The sequence below is a fragment of the Balaenoptera physalus genome, assembly GCF_965194825.1.
Source record: "Balaenoptera physalus genome assembly, chromosome: 8".
Lineage (NCBI taxonomy): Eukaryota > Metazoa > Chordata > Mammalia > Artiodactyla > Balaenopteridae > Balaenoptera > Balaenoptera physalus.
The window spans coordinates 109,552,080-109,574,593 of NC_138887.1; the positions used below are offsets into that span (position 1 = coordinate 109,552,080).

A 22,514-nucleotide genomic window follows, 5' to 3' on the forward strand; every position below is an offset into this window, starting at 1 on the left:
GCTAGGAGTGTAGTCCAAAAAAGGACCAGAAAACTCCTGCATCCTTGGTGGCTTCAGTTGGTGGCCCTTCAACGAGCTCGAGCACGTCTGCTGTGGCCTCCACCAGTTCTAGCTCTACACCAGCCCAGGAGACGATCTGCCTTGATGACTCACTAGATGAAGAACTTTCTTTTCATCCACCTGCACTGGATCTTGTTTCTGAAGCTTTAGCTGTTATCAACAACGGGAACAAGGGCCCTCCAGCTGGCTCAAGGATAAGTATGCCAACTGCAAAACCTCGTCCAGGACTGAGAGAGGAAAAATTAGCAAGTATCATGAGTAAACTGCCACTGGCTACTCCCAAAAAACTAGATTCTACTCAGACCGCACATTCATCAAGTCTTATTGCTGGCCACACAGGGCCAGTACCAAAGAAACCCCAGGATTTAGCTCATACTGGCATCTCTTCAGGCCTTATTGCTGGTTCTTCAATTCAGAACCCTAAAGTTTCCTTAGAACCTTTGCCAGCCAGGCTACTTCAACAAGGACTACAGAGGTCAAGCCAGATTCATACTGCTTCCTCTTCACAGACCCATGTCTCCTCTTCTTCCCAAGCCCAAGTTGCTGCCTCCTCTCACGCTCTGGGAACATCAGAGGCCCAAGATGCTTCTTCGTTAACACAAGTAACAAAGGTGCACCAGCATTCAGCTGTCCAACAGAACTATGTGTCTCCATTACAAGCAACTATTAGTAAATCACAGACCAATCCAGTGGTGAAATTAAGTAATAATCCCCAACTTTCCTGTTCATCCCCACTTATTAAGTCTTCAGATAAGCCACTTATGTACCGCCTTCCCTTATCTGCTCCCCAACCTGGAAATGGTTCTCAAGGGTCCCACTCCCTGGTTTCTAGGACAGTACCTAGCACCACTACCTCCAGTAACTATTTAGCCAAGGCGATGGTGTCACAAATCCCCACGCAGGGTTTCAAATCTCCCTTCTCAATGGCTGCATCCCCAAAACTTGCCGCATCTCCGAAACCTGCCACGTCTCCTAAACCCTTGCCCTCACCTAAGCCTTCTGCCTCACCCAAGCCCTCTCAGTCAGCTAAGCCTTCAGTATCAACTAAACTTATTTCTAAATCCAACCCAACTCCCAAACCTACTGTATCCCCAAGTCCTTCCAGTCCGAATGCACTAGTGGCCCAGAGTAGCCACTCTAGCGGTAACAACCCAGTCCATAAACAGCCCAGTGGAATAAACATCAGCAGACAGTCTCCCACCTTGAATTTATTGCCCTCTAATCGCACTTCAGGCCTTCCATCTACAAAAAATCTTCAGGCCCCTCCAAAGCTAACAAACTCATCATCCACTGGAACTGTCGGCAAGAATAGCTTGAGTGGAATTGCAATGAATGTACCGGCCAGCAGAGGTAGCAACCTTAACTCAAGCGGAGCTAGTAGGACTAGTCTATCTGGGGGAACAGGAAGTGGAACACAGGGTGCTACTAAACCGTTGTCTACTCCACATAGACCATCCTCTGCCTCAGGGTCGTCAGTGGTAACAGCCAGTGTGCAGGTATGTATGTTAGATACATTCACGTGATAAAGTGTAAGATGGTGTAATTTCTCTTGTGAGTCAATTTAATGACTTTATTATAATATCATCAGTTGTTTATGATGACTTATAACTTATGGATGTTGACATCACAGTGATGGAGACACCTGGGAATGAAATTTTTGTTGGGATGTGGATTTTTTTTTATTACATGCTTACTTTCAGAATTTTTAAAAAACACAACTAAAATGCATATTTAAAACTGTACCTTATCAAAGTCCAGAACAAAATAGTCACTTATGATTTTAACATACCTTCACATGTCTCTTCTTTTCCCCATCCTAGTCCCCTTTCTCCTGCCAACTTTCATAATTTTTTATTTAATAAAATTTATACATTCATATTATTTTTTTCTCTAACCATTTGTCTTTTCGAATAAAATTTTTATTTTTCACAAATTTTGCAGTTATTCATATATAATTCTCTGTCAAGTTAGTGTCAGTAATCCGTTTATACCACACTTTCCCCATTTGTGAGATTTTAATTTAAATTTATCTCTCATTTAGCAGGAGTACCTAACTCAAGGAATCTTTTCAAGAAGGCTAATGTGAAAGCTGTTTTACTTTAGCTCTTGCATACCTGATAATTTCTGTGCTGCCACACTTGAGTTGATAAAGACTTCTTGGGTCACTAACTTGTCTCACTCCAAGTTTTGTAAATACTGCTCCACTGACCCTTACTTACTAATTAAGGTTATAAAAAAGTATGAGGCAATTCTGACTTTTTGTTCCCTTATAAGTAATGTGTTTTCTCTGCTTAAATGCTAATCACATTTTCTCTTGTTTCTTGAAAATCAAGTGTTCCCAGATAATGGCTATGTTTATCTAGTTTTCATTAATTGTGTACCTAGAAAAATGGTAACATCTTTCAATCTCAGACCTGCCCATTTTTTCAGCTCAAGAATATTTTATTCTGTTATGGGTCTGATTATGTTTTCTGATCCATTCGCCTAGGTTTTTTGAGAACTCTTTATCACTCATATATTCCACCTCTCTGCCTTTCATATCATCTTCTCTGTTATTGTTTTCATCTATCTGCCACTTCTTTGTATTCTGAGGCTTTCTCAAATTTGTCCTTCACTTTACTGATTAGGTTTCTTTAACTTTTTTTTCCCGTCCCCTGAAACATAATCCATGTTCGCAGTAGGTAAAATTCAGAAAAGAAGAAAATAAAAGCCACCCATCATCCCACCAGTGTTGATATTTTCCTGATAACTTTTTTAGACTCTTCAAGAAAGTGGATTTTACATAATATTCTGTTTCATAAGAAGCTTTAAAAAAATATAACATTTTATGATGTTATTTCTTAGATTCTCAGTTATTCTTTGAAAATATGACTTTTATTGATTTCTGAAATTCTGTCGTCTAAGAAAGTGCTCTAACTTTATACTGCCTCTTATTTATGTGGAATAGGAACATCTAATGAAATACGTTTCCCCTTGGTGTTTGTAGAGGTTCTCTGCTATTCGGTACAAGCTAAGTGTTGGTATTCAATATACACTTAAAACCCAAATCATCACTCTGCCTTTACTAAAGTAGGCTTAGGAATGAATGAATTCTAGAATTCTAATATAGAACAAAATTCAATTAACTGATACTTCATTAACTGAAATCTGGGATAAATAGATGTTTTATCTATATGATTTTGCTTTTATCAGAAATAAGAAAAAAAAACCGATTAGGGATTGTATGTTAAAATGTAAGTTTTAACTAAGGTCTAGGAGTTAGTCCACATTCCTGTTTTATTATCTTTATTAAAATGTTGACTGTTTTTGAGATCAGTCTTTAATTTGATCACAGGAGTATGTGAGAGGAGTATAACTGAAATGGCAGTTCCGTGCCCCAGATCCTCCTCCTAGTGTCAACTACTTTTAACTCTCTTAGCTGTTTCTCTTGTGTTTTTTAAAAATTGTTTTTTAAAAAATAAGAATGAATGGAAGACTATTTATTTTAGTATTATCTTTCAGCTTCTCATTGTGATAAATAAGGCTTTTAGCTCACTTATACCTTTCCCATTATCTTCAAAGACTAAAATTACAACTTTTGGTTAAATCTGTGACTATGTAAAATATTGTCTCTATTGAGCTAAGTGTCATTAACTGTGGTTTCAATTATAAATTTTGGACTTTTTTCCTGTAGTTAAAAATTGCTTTTTTTCCACTTGCTTTGTTTTCTTTGAATTTAAAGTTAAATCTCCCTCTATCTTTTGTCATCTCCAGAATCTATCAGTTCTTTTTTTTTTTTTTTTTTTCCTGGAAACCTTCCTATATTTGATCATTTTTCCCTGAAGAACAACTTGGTTTGTTGTTTACCAATTGGTTTGTTGGCAAGGAAACTACGTGGCAAAATTTGTGTTTCTAAAATATAACTACTTCCTCCCTGGTTTTCTTCCTCTCCGAAATGGCTTTATGATTTGGAGACCTTAGTGTTCCTGCCTTCATGTCGGATCCTTTTTGTCTTTCTTATTGGTTTGACTGAGGAAAAGATCAGTAATTGAATAAGGTTATTTCTAACTTTTGGTCAACTAAGGTTCTTTTTTTTTAACATAGCATCTCACTGAAGTCTTATCAGCTACCTTGTGGCCTCTAGATCCTATCCTTCTAGCTGGCGAACACTAAAAACAGATTTCCTATCTATGCCTATAAACTATTCCACTCCTTTCTGAAAGACATCTTTAGCTGTTTGCAGATGTGAAAATGACAGGTCCTGAGGTTAACAAAAGTTAAAGTCTTTCTGGGTTCACATTATTATCTCTACCTGCTTTTTATTAACTTTCCACTCAAGGCTTTCCTGTTCTTTCTTGCCCTTCAGCTTATTGATTTTCTGTGAATCCTGTCTTTGCCACTCTATAATTCCCAAAATAATTCACCAAGCAAACGTTTACTAAGTGTTTAATGTGTGCCAGGCACTCTTCTAGGTGCTGGGGAAATGGGGTGAATCAAGATTCCTCCTCTCATGGGGCGTATATTCTAGGTAGGAAGATAAGCAAAACACAAGTATTTAAAAATACTTTAAGCGCTATAAAAATAAAATAAAACAGTAATATGATAAAGTGTGATTGCTACTAACATGGATAAGGGAGATGGAGAAGGCCTCTTTGACGAGGCAACATTAGAGCTGAGAATTGAATGAGCAGGAGCCAGCCATTTGGAGAGAAGAGCGAACAGCCCAGGCAAGAGGGGGATGGTAGATGTGAAGACACTGAGATAGGAAAGAGCCTGACGACGTGCAGGCCTGCATGGCTAGACAGTAGGGAAGGATGGGGAGGTGAGGAGATCAAAGGTCAACTCCGAACTGTGTGATGGAGGACCTTGTGGGCTACAGTAAGGGCTTGGGCTTTTACTTCTGTTCAGCGGGAAGCTGTTGGAGGGGAGTGGTATGGTCTGATTTATATTTCAAAAGATCACTCTGGGTGTTGTAGAGAACGGGGGGCAGATGTACTCACCAAAATGAAAAAACGTCGTTAAAAGAAGAATGTAATGCCCACCACAGGAAGAGCAAGGTGCCAGTCCATATTTTCCCCTAGGAATGAAATGTGGAGGTCATGGAAAATATTTTTTATTATGAGGCATTATCCCGAACTGTTTACCTGCTTCATGTTGACAGCTTCTCCTGTGTGCTTCCGAATGATATCAACAGTGGGATATCCCACTTTTGAAAGGTCTCCACCTTCTACGAGAGAAAAACTTATAAATGCCCATATAACATTTACATAATCTGGCGTTTCACTTTAGCTTTATAAACAAAAGTGGTTATGGAAGGTTTTTGAAAGTACAGAATGTTAGATAGTTATGGCATGGTGCCATTTTTTATTGCTAATACATGTTACTTAATTGTGGAAGTTGCCCTAATTTGCATTTTCTGTCAGTTTTAATGCTTCCATTAGCCTCCTCCAGAAAAGCATAGAAGAGTTCTCCTTATTAGCAGTGTTTCATGTTCCTCACTAGGGGGGCTCCACTTGGGGCACATGGCCTTGCAGTGTGTTCCCCATATTATCCTGAGACTAAAATAGAATTACGATTAAAAAGAAGAAAGAACCCTTGTTAATTCTTAAATTGATGCTGGATCCTTTTTTTGCTTCAGAAGCATTGTTGTGTCTAACTTAGTAATACTTTCCTAAATCACCCATTTTGTATATCATGGTGGGCACAGTAGAGGGGAAAGACTGGCAAGTAAGAAAAGTAGTCAAGTCCAAGCGTAAAGTGATAAAGATTTGTACTTAAGTGTGAGAGGAAGTTGCGATTAAAAAAAAAAAAAAAAAGATATCATGTTGACTGCGAGCTCATCTTGTTCTTCATTTCATGATGCTTAAAAACTAAGGTTTCAAGCCAGAGTGGTGGGAAAGAATGAAACTACTGATCCTAGCGTTTAACATATACGAGAAGGAAGTGATTGTAGCAGATGATGAGTTCAGTTCTGGACATGCCAAGTTGGCGAGTGTTAGATATCCAAGCGGAATTCTTCACTAAACCGTTAGCCAAACAGGATTGAAACTGAGATGAGAGGTCAGAACTATAGGTATAAATCTGAGAGATAAATAAAGGAGATAAGGGAAGGCTATTGGAGAACTAGTGGAAAAACCAGAATAGAAAGCTTTTGGAGGATGTTCTTCATTTTTTTTGTTCAGCAGTGGTGTGGACCATTAAGTGTATAAATATATGATGTAATGTGGCATTTTTGCATGGGAAAATCACCTACCTTGTTCTCATACATTAACTAAGAAATAAAATGACTAGCCCTTAATTAATAATATTTACTGGTAGAAATAATCAACATACAAAGTAAAACTGACCATAGCTAATGCTTATTATTGATTAACAGATATTCAGAGAATTCAGTTTTCTTGACCAAATTTAGAAATGTAAAGTTTTTTACCGCAGAAATTTTGAGTTGATAAAATAGGCTACAAAATTGCAGAAACTATAGTAGATAACGTCTGATACTGAGAAATTTTGGTTATCTTTTTTGATAAGTACACATAAAAAAAGTCAAAATGGGAAAAAATTATTTAATTGCTTTATAGAAAAGTGTTCAAAGAATTAAATTAGCTTAATAGAGTATATTTAAGTAATTTGACAATGAAAGCTCATCAGTGCTAGCATATTTCTAAACATAAACATGGCATCAAAGCCCAGGTCGGGGAGTGTCAAAACACTCTCTAATTTACCTTTTGCCTTAGGAGTCTAAGTTCAGAAAAGTAGTGGAATTGGAAACCTCTTTCAGGGGTTAAGGAGAGGCTAGATAATGTGGAAAAAGGAGGCTGTCATTCAGCAAGTTTGATAATAAAAGGAAGATACATAAGTCAGGTTTTTGCTAGGGGTTGGGGGAGAGCCAGGAATAACAGCGTGGTTGTAAAACCATGTAAGAGGACTGTATTTGCGAAGGCAGAGGGAATACGGAAAAGGTGCAGTGCTTGACATTTGTCGCAGAAAGTTCTGCGTGGGTGGGATTCATGGCATAGGTCAGGTGTTCAGCTTCTGAGGAAGAGGCAGGTAAGGCTAATGATGAGGAGGACACAGGATGGCTGTTATGATGAAAGTACAGGGTATCAAGTTGGGGGATCTGAGAGGGTAACAGTCTAGAACAGCAGCTGCAGGGGTTGTGTCGGAAAAGATTGTAAGACAAACAGTAAAATTACAGAGCATTTTCAGAGACCAAATTGAAATTATATGGAATTAATTACCAGTGTCAGATCTAGGGGCTAAGAGCAAAAATGGAAATCTAAGGTTAGAAATGAGCTGATTAAGAGAGCGAATGGGTGCTAATATAGGCATTGCGGTAACAGTTAAGAAATCTAAACTGGCGATGAAGAGCTGAGTAGAAGTATTTCCAGAGCCAATATTGGTCACTCTTTGAAATGTAATTTATGCTTCAGTCTTCATTTCTGTCTCCCAAAGTTTCTGTTAGAACAGATGTAAGACATAGTCTCGTGTCCATGAGGATATTAAGTAAAATAAATCAATTCAGGTTAAAGACTTGACTTCTTATGTATTTTGACCCCTGGTTTCTGCAGTCCACAGCAGGAGCATCATTATTGGCTAATGCCTCACCTCTGACTCTCATGACATCACCTTTGTCTGTAACAAATCAAAATGTGACTCCTTTTGGGATGCTGGGTGGCCTTGTTCCAGTGACCATGCCCTTCCAGTTTCCCTTGGAGCTACTTGGCTTTGGAACGGACACAGCTGGAGTGACAACCACCTCGGGATCTACCTCAGCCGCTTTCCACCATAGCCTAACTCAGAGTAAGTGGGGCTCTTTTATTTACTTGGCTACCTAGTTTGATAGAACAGGAAACTTCACAAATTTATACTAATTGAGAGTAGTCCAGTTGGAGTTAGTGAAAATTATAGAATGTTTTAAAAAGAAATGCAGTTTATTTCATCTATATATATAAAATAAGTCAAATTGCTGGACTCTGAAATTTTTTTATAGTTTCTAAGTGAACTATCTATTCCACATTTCTATCTTAATGAAATTTATAAGAGGGAGTCCGATTTGCTGGGTTATTTGCATACACATTTATATTTATACATGTAAATATTTTTTAATGTATGTGCTCTAGTTTTAAGAAGTCAAGGTCTGTGCTTGCATTAGATAAACTATTTTCATTTTTTATCTAAGAGGGCTCAAATCTTAGTTTTAAGAAGATTACTGACAAGTCTGTTTTCCTCTCAGATTTGCTAAAGGGTTTACAGCCAGGAGCTCAGCATGCAGCAACACTTTCCCACTCACCTCTGCCTACACATTTACAGCAAACATTTAACGGTAAGAAAGCCACCTGTTTCTTCCTCTCTTTATTGTTTATACAAATTTACAAATATATATTTTAAGTCTTTTCTGAAAACCACGTGAGGGAATGACAAAGATTGGAAAAACTAATTTTCATGTGACTGAATCCTTATTGGCAACAAACACCTTACAGAAAGGAAATAGGTAAAGGAGATCTTTTATTACATGTGTAGAGAGCCTTTTTGAAGGTGTTTGTCATATGGAAATAATGACAAAGAATAGGATTCATACGACAGTGTACAAAAGTCATGTCCGGTAATTAATCATAGTTGACCTTTATTGAAAGCTTACTAAGTGACAGTCTTGTGACTACTTACATGTATTAGCTAATTTAATCCTTACAACAAACCTGTGAATGAGATAACAATCCCCATTTTACAGATCAGGAAACTGAATCAGAGGTCAGCAACTTGCCCAAGATGATAGGGTAGTAAGTGTTTAATCTGAGATACAAACCCAGGAAGTCTGACTCCATGGCCTGTATTCTTAACTATTAAACTTCTCTGCCTCTTAGCCGTGATTAAATTAACGTGATTTTAAACTGTACACGTTATATATTTGCAGCCCAACTAGGTCGCTCTGAAATCTGAAATTGGATAGTGGACACTGGACACAACACTGGCCTCCAGATTCTTGCTCTCACCAGCAGTTGACCCCCATAGAACGCTGATACCGTTCTGAAGGCCATTTTCAGGATCTTTGGGCCGCTTGGCTGCTCTCTTAACTTTGGAAGTTGACTGGGGCCTCACTATTCTTTTTGGCCACTGCATTTAAAATTATTGTTGAACAAGTTTACAGTTGACCACAATGTGGAAATGGGAGCTTTGAGGCAATAGGTTGTAATTAATCCCCTAAAACACCTAAGTGGTAAGCTGCCCCAGACTCTCCCCTTGAGAGAATGAATACAAAACCACAGTCGTGCAAATGGGGGACCACAAAGTAGGCACAAGTGTCAACAGTCCTGATCTTCCTGGGCTTCTTGATTAGGTTTAAATGCTTATGGAAAATTGCCCTGTGACCCTTTAAGGTAGTTCCACCCTGGGTATTGACCACTGCTTGGTAGGATGAGTCCGGCTTAGAGCTGTATGTTTGAGGGCAGACCAGTAGAAACCTGCAAGGAATTAGACACCCGGGATTCTTGTGGTTCAACATGACCCCAATATTCCAGGTGTAGGTACATTATCTTGTTTTCTGGCCAGCACCACTGTTCCAGAGGGAGAAAGGAAATAAGACTGTCGGCATTTTCCAAGTAATTGAAATTAAAAAGTTTATAATTTTTCATTGTAAAAACGTTTTAAAGTATGAGACACTAAATTTGAGAATCAGGCTGGGATTTTTGAATTCTAGGACTGCCGCTTTGAGCAAGTCTAACTTGTTTGACCTGCACTTCCCTTGCTTGTAAACTGGGGACAACAAGATGTTTTTAATAGGCTTCTTATGAGAATTTAACAAAAATATATATTTAAAGCTTCTAGCATGGTACCTGGTACATAGTAAGAGCTCAGTTAATGTTAATTTTCTGACCTTATCTAGTCTAAAGACTGGGGTCAGTAAACTTTTTCTATAAAGCTGCAAATAGTAAATAATTTAGGCTTTGCAGCCCACATAGTCTATCACAACTACTCCACTCTGCCATTGCAGTAGGAAAACAGTCATAGACGATATGTAGCATGAGTGTGGCTGGGTTCCAATAAAACTTTATTCATAAAAAGAGGTGGCAGACCATATTTGGCCCACGGGCCATAGTTGCCAAACCCTGGTCTAAAGAATTGCACAGTCCAGTTAATATGAGTATTTTATTTTGGTAATTAACCAAAGCTTCTTTGAGCAAAATCCCACTCTGCCATTTTATGAATTTAATTATGCCTCAAGTCAAATCATTTCTGTCTACAAATGCAAGGGTATAATACCTCATTATAAAATAGAAAAGTCAATTCCTTAGATGTTGTCACCAAGTTCATTTTAATAATATTCTGTTTATACAGCTTTTGAAATAACTGTCTTGTTTCATTGATACATCTTTTCTTCAGTGGAGGCAGTTTTTTTGTTTTGCTTATGTTTCACCCGAGTAATTTAGGTTTCACACGAGTGGACTTAGCATTGTGACTTTTGTGGTCTCCTCCAGCCTTAAGATTGTTACTGAATGCAATAATTTGTTCCTTTACACCTGTGTATTTCTGCCCTTTGTGCCTCCCTCTTTTTCTCTCAGGCCTGGTGGGGGCTTAATTTTCCTTGCTAAGGCAATGAATGATCTATTAGAGATTTTCTCTATATTCTATTGTCTCTCGAGGTCACTGGGCCCTACTCGTGTCCAGTTTAAGTAGAGTGATCAACATTTTCCCAGTAAAAGTTACATAGCCATATGTAAAACTAGAAACCATTGTTCCCAGTAGCAAGCTTTCCTACCTTTTACAACTTTTGCCAGGTTAGGACTAAAACAAAGACTCAGCTGGAGTTTTCACTACCAGTGTGGTCCAATCATTTACATAAATAATTGAGAGTTATTAAATGCTGTGTCATGGCAGGAAATTTAATCTCGCTTGCAAGAAAATGAAATTGACCTTGTCTTCTAAAGGAATCAAAAAATGTGGTAGGTCCCTTGAAGGAGGGGGATTATGTCTTTTATGTTTCTTTATAATCCTCACAGCATTTGACACAATTTACAGTGAAGTAGATAATAAATACTTGTTGAAATAGTATTTTTAGGACACTGAAAACCAATTAAACCATAGTCATTTGAGGTAAGAGGATCATTCTTGTTGAGTTTTTATCTCCTTTATGTTCTCAACCTCTATGATGCTATAACATGTAAGGTACGAAAGGTTATCTTTTTAGCAATCTCATCATCCACGTGAAAATTAAAAGTTAATTGTTCTTTTTGCTTTGTTTTTATTTTTTATTACGTGCCGACCCATACCAATTAAACATCTCTTTTCTCAGATGGAGGCCAAAGTAAAGGGGACACTAAATTACCACGGAAATCTCAGTGACTTCCCAGCAAGCAAAGGAGATGACACACTCGGCTGGCTGATGGAATCTACCTGATGGAAAAGTACTCATGTGGTCATAGGGCTGCTGTTCTGTCGATGTTTACATTCTCTCGTCCCAAGCACTGTGGTGAGGAGGAAAAAGAAAAGAAAACATTACTTGAGTAAAGCCAGGTGCAGGAGGAAGAAATGCTTTCGTGCAAAGTTAGTGACCTTTTGGTCTTTTCTAAAGAAAGACAAAGTTACCATATTAACTGACTTGAAAGAGACTCAGTTGTCAAACCCACAGAAATACAAATTGGATTTTTCCCGGGGGGAGGAAGAAGGAAATTGAGGATTTGGGTAAACTCCATCCATCCTGGGGGTTGGATCTGAACACTTGTAGACATAATTGCATAATAAAAGACAATATATCTGAAATTAGGCCAGTTTGTCAGGAGTAATGATCACGTCTGGGTGGACCGTGCAGCAAATTTGCCACAAAAAAAGTTAATGACCCTATGTCTGATACAGACAGTAGCTGAGTATAAATCATGTACCCTCAAAAATCCTGAACAAACTTGAATCTTCTCCAGTGTGTAGCAACTCCTATGTAAATCAGTGGACTAAAGATGCTTCAGGAAAGTCATTTTAGCACAGTGATATATATTACATTTTTAAGTCAAAAAATTGAGCCCGTTGCTCTTAACAGACAAAACTTAGATGTTCCCTTTTTGTAAAAGGGTCAGTTACATCTTCCATTCAGAAGCAGGTACTTAACTCTCTTCTTCAGGTGATTTGTGCATCTGGTATTGACTGGTTGATTCTTATTTCCATTCTTGATGTTAAAACGTGACTGTGTTCACATTTTCCTCTTGAGAAATGGGGATCTTTGATAGAGGGCTGTGGCTTTGGTCCACTTAGCCTTTGCAGGCCTGCCAGTATGAACTGTAAATTTCCCCCAACATCACCTCAGGTTCACAACGTCTCCTTCTGTTCTTTTAGCTAGTGGTATTTCAGGTGATTATTAACTATTGATATAAACAGGTATAAGTGTGCATTACAGTGCTTCTTCATTGGTCATTCAAATGGCATATATGTAATTTTTTTGGAATTTTGAAGATGGTATTTTAAAGGGAAGAATTAAATTAGGATCATTATGTGTACAGGGGATTATTTTTATAACAATCATAGTGTATTTTTACTCCCTATATCCAGTGTAGTGAAATTGATTTGGAGCATTTGGGATTTTAAAGCTTTACTAATATTTACTCAGAGTATCGATATGTGAGTAAACCTGCAGATAATAAGACTCCGTTATTATAACTTCCTCATGCAAATAGCATATTCAACAAAGGACGTTAAGGGAGAAATTTATGGTTATGTTTGGATGCATTTTGTTTGGGTTTTTATTCACCTCATCATTGTTCTAGTCTCTCTTTTTTCTTCCTATTTAGGCTTCTGAATGTTTTCAAACTGTACTCAAGAATAGTGTAAGCTTGATCCATTAACAATGACAGACTAACCTAAAAAAACCAGCATCAGATTGGTAGTAGCAAGATTCCTTGCATATGTTTTCATTACAAATCATCCTGTTACGTTTACTCAGATAAGGGTATTAACCAGGCCCTTTTTTTCCTTTCATGAGCAGAAGTTCCAAATAGCTTTAGGACTGTGAATAAATGAGCACAGATCTCTTTAGATCTGTAAGCCTGTATTTTGACTTCAGAGTCACATTGGCTTGGTTATAGCAAAAAAAAAAAAAAAAGTTAATAACTGAAAACTTTAGTTCTAAGAACTTGTTACAATAAGAGGAAAGGATTATTTCAAAGGAATCATTGATATAATTACTTGCCTCTAAGAATTTAGTTTACCGGTAAAGCAAATAAGAATGTTGTATCAACCCTGGTGGATATTTTGGAAGGATATTGGGATGGTGCAGATAGGTTTGACTTGAATTGAGTATGTTTGATTAAAGTTTGTTTGGTTTTTTAACTAGGGAAGCTTACCCAGTTCTTGAGTTGTTCCAGTGTAGCATACCTCTTGCTTTTATTTAATTTAGAAAAAAGAAGTCTTTGCTAATCTCTAGGAATTTTCCTTTGGGAAGCTGCCTTTGTTTTACTTCCCATACCAGGAGAGAAGTCAGAATGCACATTAATCTCTCTTCCTGAGGATAGTTGTGCATGTATTCATCTGTATGTGTATATCTGTACACATACATTTATCTATATATAAGTTCATTAGGACTTTCAGTTGAGGAGTAACAACTTTAATTTCTTTAATCCATCAACTCTGAATCACGCCATGTGAAGATCCCTGATGACTCTGTCTTCATTAGAGAAGAACAGGATTATCAGTTCTTCCCCCAGTATCGTTTATAACTAACCGGTAAAAATAACTGAAGGCCCTTGGCTCTGAGGAGTTCTCATACGTGGAGATTCTGTTCTTTTCTCTTCGGTCTTGATTCTGCGTCATTGCACCACATTTTCACTACCTTAATCCACTCCAATCAAGACTACCCTTTTATGTTGTACAAGTGAAACCAACATCCTTATATTTCTTAAAAAGTATGATCAAAGAGTTACTACATGTAAATACCTCTTTCTTTTCTAGGCCATAACATTGAAAATGGTGTCCATACTGTACAGTCACCTATTTTTACAGTTTGTCTTACTAAAATCATACATACAAATCGGTTTATTTTTTAGCACAGAGGCTTGTGACTCATATTCTATTTTTGCACTTGAAAGTCAAATTACGTTATTTTTTAAAATGGTGAGTAATTTGGAAAGGATATAGAGCAATGTGTATTTCTGAAGAGCATTAGCAACATCCCAGTGTAAAAGTAATCAGCACACAATGATGTCCCATTCAGCGGGATTCTTGATTCAGGAAAAGTAAGCTGTTTTCAACTGTCTCGTATTTTAAATTGCCTTCACTGATGTATAAGCTGTTACTGTACATACAAGTTAATCCTCAGTATTCACGAGCAATAACGAATGGTCAGCAGAGCTGTCTGCAGAGATAGCAGAGCTGAGCCTCAGTTGGAGACTGAGAGCAAAGTGTCAAGCTCATTCAGAGCCTCCACAATAGATGTAAGCAATAATTTAATTATAAGTCGATTATAATTCTTTCTCATATGCTTCTGAGATCAGAGGGTAAAAGAAATCATGATTTTAAAGCAGCCTGAAGAAGTTAAGTTTTGGGGAAAGAAGTGAGGTTAATCTGAAGTCACAAAATCTTGAGATTGAGGGAATCAGAGGATTGTGTTAGTACATTCTTTCATGCCTACCACCCCTTTGATGGATGCTGTTAGCCCAAATTACATTTTTTAATATCAGAGAAGCTGAATAGGGTTTATCATATCACCCAGGTAGGAGGAAGAACTGGGCACACACACGTTTGAATGCTGTGGGTTTGACACCTGTTTGAAAACAACTTATCTGAAAAGATTTTTAACCCAGGATTTTTTTTTTCCCAAAGCAGATCTAAATTGTTTACTACCCAGGTTTGGAAAGGGCAGACACCTCTAATCTTTCTCCTCTCGTTGCCCTCTACCACACCCCTTTCCACCTCTACTTGGTTCAAGACATTTTCTGAAATGGAATTCTACTGTTATTCAAACTGCCATTGCTTATGAGAACGCTGTGTCCCTTGGGATCATCTCTTAGAACTCCAGTTATCTATCAGATTTGCTGCTACATTTGTAAAATGAACTTTGCCTGTAATGGTCAACTTTAATCTAATTTACAGTTCTTTACTTCTAGGAGGTTTTGTCATATAATTTGGCCCATGTATAGAATTAGGATACTTTATTTTAGGGGTGTACCATAAAAGCACACTGGTCCCTGTATTCTTTTTTATCATCATTTAGGTTTTGAATTTTTGTTTGCTTTTTTTGTTCGTTGATGTTTGTTTTGTGTTGTTTTAAATTAGAAGAGTGAGAGAAATCTGTAATCTGTAATCAGGCCAAACTTGAGAACTTGCCCCGTGCTTCAGCACTGTAGTTTCTGCTGACCTTATGTTCTCAAAAGGGCACTTTTACTTTCTATTGTGCATGTATGATTGTTTTTTTGTTTGTTTGTTTTTGTTTTTGCTTTTAGGGGGCTTTTGTTTTTGTAATAGTGATGTGGAAGAAAAATGCAGTAGTAGGTAAATGACTGATTACAAACATGTTAATTTTATTTTATAAAATTTAAGGGGAACGGTTTAACTCTGTAGATCGTTTCTTAGCTCTGGTAAAATGGCTTATATTACTCCTCTAAAACATACTCAGTTCAGGCCTTTGTCTTTGTTAAGTGCCTTTTTTTTCTTTCTTTTTTCCCTTCTTTTGAAACTGTTCTCAGATATCCTAAAGTACAGGCTAATACGTCAGGGGATTCAGGAGGAAGAATCTCAAAACTTGCCAAGATCATGTCATGCTATAATATTCTTCCTTTTCCTTATATGAATATGGATATATGTGTAAGATACATACATACATGCATACATATATATATATATATATCTGTATATATATGTATACATATGTAATATATATACGAAACTAGTAGCTGCTGTACCACTGCATCCTTTCTGAGCACTCCCCTATTAATGCTTGCAAAACTGCCTTGTTTATTCCATTGCTTTTAGTCAATTCAAATGGGTAGATTGGGAAATTGTCTTTTCACAAGATACTATTTTCCCCCTTTGAATATCTGTCTGTAGAAGTCAACAGCAACAACAACTATAACTATATATATATAGATAGATATATATATAGATATAGATATATAGATATAGATATAAATAAAATAAGTCAGTTATTACAAGTAAAATAAATTTAGTGGACTCATTGACTATTCCTGGATGTAATCCACTACTCTGTGCCCTTCAAACTTGACGTGCATAATACTAGAGAAAGCATTGGAATAACAAGAATCTTAGAGTCTTTCTGGGTCAAGTTGATAAGGTACACAACGGCAGGCAAGACTAAAGACATGGGAGAGCTAGAGTTAGAACCATGGTATTGTTTCTGAGTTTTGAAGGAAGTTAGCAACTTTGTCAATATTAAAAATGCATCATGTTTTCTTCTGGGAAATAATTTTTGAAGAATTCATATAGCTGCATATCTGTCAAAAGGTTAATAAACTTAGAAGTAGAAAAGACTTCAGATTCTGAGGAAAAACACTCATATAACCCATAGCATTCTTGAGAGAGCTTCAGTTTTCTTATTTGCCGAGTAATTACATTTGGCTTAATACGATTTAATGGTTATTTATGTTTCTCCCTTGAGCAAAATAACATAATATTCGATAGCTAATATTCATCTGTTTCTTGTTGAAAACAGATGTGACATGTTAAGGGAGACTAAATTGAACCAATCCTCAAAGCCCAGTACAGATATATCTAATAAATGCCCCCTTTTAACTACATTTTAACTGAGGAGACTGGTGGCCAAAAAGGAGAAAGCAGAGGCTCCTGGTAGTGTTACCTGATAGCAAGACTGTTATCAGGTGGCCTCAGTTCAGGCATGTTACTCTTGAATTACTGTGTTTAGGGGGAATATCATTTAACCTTTGTGCCTCAGATTACCCATTAGAAAATTGGGTATAATAATATTCACCTACCTCCCAGGGATATCAGAGACTTTTTCAAAAATATTTTGAGTTTTTCTAAAATGTCCTATATAATTAAAAAAGTATTATCATTTTCCTGCAGAGGCTAAAAAATGTTTCCCTATGATGGGTATAAAAAAGTACCATATGATTTTTAAGTTTAAAAAAAAATCACTGGAATTCTAATTTAGATACATATTTGTTATTTAAACATATTATATTTGTGGTTGGATAAAATGCTTAGTTTCAGGTTAATAAGTGGGGAGGGGGTAAATAACACTAAGTTTCTCAATTATAAGTAGATTTTTTTTTTAGCCATTTATGGTATTATTACACATGTGATTTTTGCCAAGGTTGTGGAGCTGAAGCTAGCTAAAGCTTGGACGATTGGTTATTGGAGTTGATTAATGATCCCAAACATTTTATCTGCCTCACTTTGCCATATTCTCAGTCTGATTTCCTTATATGACTTGTTTAGTGAGGGATAGCTAAACTTTTAACTTTCTAAGAATGAATGGGAGTCTCCTCCTTCTTGTAAATTGAGATTGTGTACTCTTGCTGTAACTATAGGTTTATCCAGCTTTGCACTGAAGGGGCAAGCACTGCATACAGTCAGCTGGGTGTACTTTTAGCCAGTCTACCTTTGTAATTTATGCTTCTTCAACCGTGAAAGAGTTGGAGCCATCAACTGCTCAGGTGGTAGGAAAATGGGAGAGGGGGGAGGCAGGATTCTTTTCCTGTAGCTGGGGAGGGGGTGGGGAGGGCGGGGGTAGAGGGAAACATGTTTTGCTCAACTCCAAAGAGGAAAGGAAGGTCATCTTATCCTACCCTCCACTGGGTATATTAAGCAGTAATACATAGAATTTTCCTTTTATCGTTGGAAACAACAACAACAGGAAAAAATGGATGCCACCTCTCTGAGCCAAATGCTTAGCAACATTTGTTAGGGGGTGGATGTAGATTTAAATTGTAGCACATATTCAGGGTCAGGAAAGAGAATGTTAGGGGGATGAGGAACAAATTATCCAGTGTAAGTGAGTCAGCAGAAAGCGCCAGGCCCAAGCAGACAAAGCCTCTGGGTTAATTCCCAGAACTGGCTGAGGCCCATTTAATCTCTAGCATAGGATGTTTTTCCTTAAAAGTCACTTTTTGGTTTTTTTGTTGCTTTTTCCAGATAAAGCCTTAGTTAGTAGCCTCTAAATATCAACTATGCAGATAAACACACAAATTTTCCACACTTTTTCTCTTTTTTCCATTCTTTAAATAACAGATGTTAATTAAGACTTCTACCCAAAGAAATAAGGCATAAGGGTTTTGTTGAATGTGTGTTTGTTCCTCTAGGGAAAATTAATGGAAACATAAAAATAGAGATATTTTGTGTGTTCATCTATCCTAAAATGTGAACTTTATATTAAAAAACTAAGTACAGATACTGGTGCAAACTGTAGTTAGAATCATGGCATGTCTTTGGGTTGTTAAGATAAAACCATCCCAGTGTTCAATTCTGAGAAAGTTTTAGATTCTGTGGCACAGTGTTCAGGTTTGTGGAGCTAAACAGATGGTCAGACTATAATTAAAAAGTAGCTTTGAATATTAATGTCAAATTCTTATTATTTCTTCATTTTCTTTAGTCTTCATTCTTCTTTCCTCTAGTCTGAGCTCTTCAGTTAACCATTCCATCAACCAATTGCTACACTAGAATATAAGTTGCTAAGAGTCAGGGGAGGAAAGGTTAAACTGTCTTTCACCTCCTTTTCTCACTCACGTTGGCCATCTATGCTGTGTTCCCACTGAATTCAAAAGTAAAGACTGTAGGCATTTCTAGGAGACTGTTTACATCCCAGCACAGACTCAAGACAGGGACTGGTAAGATTTTAATCAGACTGCCTTTGAATAACTTAGTATTAAATTACATTTTTCTCAGATACTCCCAAAGTACCATTTGCTTGAAAGTAACTATTTGTGATCTTTATTTAATTTCCTCATACTGTAATACCTCTTTTTTCCAGCCTTTCTTACATATGTACATTTTAGATCGGGTTAGTACTTAAATTTTGGACACTTTTCCGAACTGTTACCCAAACAGGTCAAGAATACTTCTAAAAATCTCAGTAGTAAAATCAAAGGGGTCTATATGTCTAGAACTTAGAGTCATCACTGGTGACCTGAATTATTTTTCTCTTCTTTGTGTTAAAAATAGATTTCTCTACTATATAATGTAGTAGTAGCTACATTGCATGGCTTCCTCAATACTTTTCAAGATTATTCAGAAGAGACACAGACCTTTGTTAGGGCTCTTATTTCACATAATACTCTGCCTTGCTTATTTTCATTACTTCCCCTGGAATAAACCTACTTTGCAAAGGTCTGAGTCAGATAGGCCATGTGAATCCTTAGTACCAATTTTATGTTCCTCAGAAAACTCTCTATACATTATTTGCTCCCATTTGCCAATAATAATATAATTCTATTTTAATCTAGTTTTAAAATATTTTGTAATAAAGCACTAATGGAAACTTAATTGAAATACAAACAAGATGATTATTACCTAAGATAACTTGGAGATACTTCTGTTTTTGAAGTTAACAGCTCCATCTACCCTCTAAGCACATTTAGGAGTCAGCAGTAACCAAGACCAGCCAAGTGGCATGTTTTTCTGTGTGACCACCTGCCCTTTATTTGTCACATCTCAGCTATATTATATTTTCTGTCCTTGCGGCCATAAACTTCCCTCCTTTTTTTGCTTCTCTCTTCTGTTTGCAGGGGTAGTGTGCCCTGTGCCCGCATATTGGGTTTTCTTTCCTGTACCTGTGAAATTATCAAGAATTACCCCAATTTTGGCCAGAGGCATTAAAAGAGAAGTTATTCTCAGTTGATAAATGTATTACTGTTTTATATAGGTAGTCGGAAAGTTGACCAAGTTTGGCCAACTTTTAAAATCCTGGCTATGCTTACATAATTAATTACATATACCTTCTGAGACCTTCAGATAAGCAAGGGGCCCTTTCACCAGTAGAGGTAGGTTTCCAACCTATACGTAATTTCCTGGCCAGCCTCCAGAGAAAGGATTCAAGCTTTGTACTGTTCTTTTGTTGGCTGTTATTGAAAAACTATATTATAGAATGTATCAAAAATATCTAATTGTTCTTAAGAAGAGTATGTAAATCTGGAGCTTGCCCTTGTTTGTTGCTCGCTGAACATTGTAAAGCTTAAAAGAAAAGGAAAGGAAATCTCTGGCTGGTGAAAATTTTGTGCCCCAGATAACATGTTAATCAAAGTCTACCACGGTAACCAAGTGATGAGTGTTTTCTCTTTTATTACAAGCAAGAAAATTTATTTGCAGTTGTAAAAATTATTGTGGGACTGCAGGCCTATTTGCTATAAATGATTGGAAATAAGGATTCTGATCTTTAGTCTGGGTTAAGCACATATTTCCAACCCTTGCGGTATGAATTTTCATAAAGGAAAGACTTTTGTTTGGTAACAGAAGGAAAAACAGGACTTATTTATACAGTGAACGTTCACTCTGTAGAGGAGCTTCCCTCCAGTTACACATCATGTTCTCACTTTAGCCGCCTCCACACTTGATATAGATGCCAACATGTTTTACAACGAGTCTTGAAGGAAGGAGCCTACGTAATTGTTGCTCCTTCGGGTGAAAGGCCCTGGTTACTGTACTGCATTTGTTAATAGGGAGGTGTGTTTTTGCTAACTTGAAGGGATATACTGTATTTTAAATAAGTGTGTGACTTAATATTTTGGGATTTTTTTTTTCCTCCTTTAAAACTGGACCTGAACACAGCTTTGAGTTGATATTTGTAATAATCTCAGGACCTGAAAGATTGTAGCATTTAGTGTGTCTTAAAAATTATGTACTGTACCAGCCATGGATTTTTGTAAATATACCTGTCTCCCTTTTTTGTATTATTTTAGTAAAAAAAATAATAATAAATTTAAATAAAAGGGGGTGGTGACGACATGTGGATGGGTGTGGGTATGTATGTGTGTGTGTTTGTATAAGGCTCTTTTGAGATGAACTGGTGCTTGTTTAATTTCTGGCTCTAATGAGAGCAGGAATATGGACAAACTGCTGCTACTGAACCCTGCACTGAGCCTAGCTGTTTCCATTGTATTTCCTAGTGATTGACCAGGAAATGACTAAGTTAAATTCTTCTTCCCACTGCCATCTTGCCTTTGAATTCTCAGTTCTACACACTTTTTGAACTTTAATGGTAAAGCTTTCCAAACTTTGGGTGGTTTGCTGGTCTCTAGTTTTTAAAGAGCTCTTGTCACTATTTTCTAAGAAGAAAGAAGGACAGGTAAACTTTTTTAACCAAAAAAAAAAAAAAAAAAAAAAAAAATCACATTTCATAAAATCCTGTTGAATTTTGGACATGTGAGAGGACTTGAACATTCCTAAATGTGGATCTGTGAATTTAGTAAATTGACCCCATTGATATACTCCTTCAGTGCAGGGATTTTTTTTTGTTTTTTTTTTCGTAACAGCCTTGCTCATATTCCAGGTGTAGCTAAGCAAACCCCTGTTTTAAAGCAGGAGCCTTATTTGATTCAGTGTAGATGTTTTCCTGTCTATCCTTTGTGACAGGGCCTTTTACATGAGTGTTTTTTCTTTTTGTATGTGTTATGTGTTTGTTGTATTAAATAAAGAGGAATGTACATATTATTCTCGTGTCTGTTGTATCATTGGACTACCTTGGATTTTAATATCTCATTCTTTCGGTGGTGGTTGAGTATCTCGTGCCTGTTTCACACTGTGCTAGGCGCTGTGGGATACAGAGGTAAGGGCGTGGTCCCCACCCTCCATATATTTGCAAACAGTTTGCAATCACATGAGAAGTTAAAAGACAACAGTTCAAAATTTATCACAAAGGTGTGGTCCGTGGCCATCTGACATTTGAGTTCAGAGCAGGGGAGAGATTGGATTGGAAAGATCTGGGGAGAATTGTCAAGTTGATGGCATTTGAACTGGGCCTCCAAGAATGAGTGGGATTTGGCTGGGAAGGAGGAAAAGGGAGCATGCTGAGCGGAGTCAGAAAGAAACAGGAAGGAGGCCAGGCTGCTATGAGGTAGACATTGGGGTGAGTAGGAGAAGCCAGACTGGGGGAGTCTGGAATGCAGGCTTACCAGGTTCTTCCTGCAGGTTATAGGGTGTGTGTGTGTGTGTGCCTCCAGGATCAAGGCTTGCAGTTGTAGATACAGGAATTAGTTGCATAGGTGAGCATCTTTTAGTCTTGTGGAGGACTTCTTTAGGAAAAATATTGTTAAGAGAAAAAAAGTAAAAAAGAATTCAATCTTAGAAATCCAGGTAGAGTGTGGGAAAAGGATGAAAAGATAGAAAGCAACTTGTCAGAGAAATTGAACGGTTTCGTCATTTGTAAGTGTATATGTGCATAGAAGATACAGAAAAGAACATAAGCCCCCAAATATAAGAGTGGTGGTACTTAAGTGTATTTTCAGTGCATTGTCATCAGGATGAAGAATTTAAAAGGCATGGTCCTCATGCAGGGAGGAGGGTAGGCTGCAAGTGCTTTTATGAAAAACTAG

General features: G+C 37.2%; 1 protein-coding gene across 7 annotated transcripts in view; it reads left to right on the plus strand.

Annotated features, from left to right (window-relative positions):
* The window catches only part of UBN2 (ubinuclein 2), a 76,782-nt gene extending 55,149 nt beyond the window's left edge, over positions 1–21,633 (plus strand). For 5 of the 7 annotated variants that reach the window (XM_082472859.1, XM_082472863.1, XM_082472861.1 and 2 more), the window contains 4 exons: positions 6–1,556; positions 7,608–7,839; positions 8,273–8,362; positions 11,327–21,633. In XM_082472859.1, the coding sequence (XP_082328985.1) occupies positions 6–1,556; positions 7,608–7,839; positions 8,273–8,362; positions 11,327–11,376 (1,923 nt within the window). In that variant the 3' untranslated portion in view covers positions 11,377–21,633. The other 2 variants (XR_014266815.1, XM_082472858.1) reach the window with 2 other exon arrangements.
* Positions 21,634–22,514: the final 881 nt, after the last annotated feature.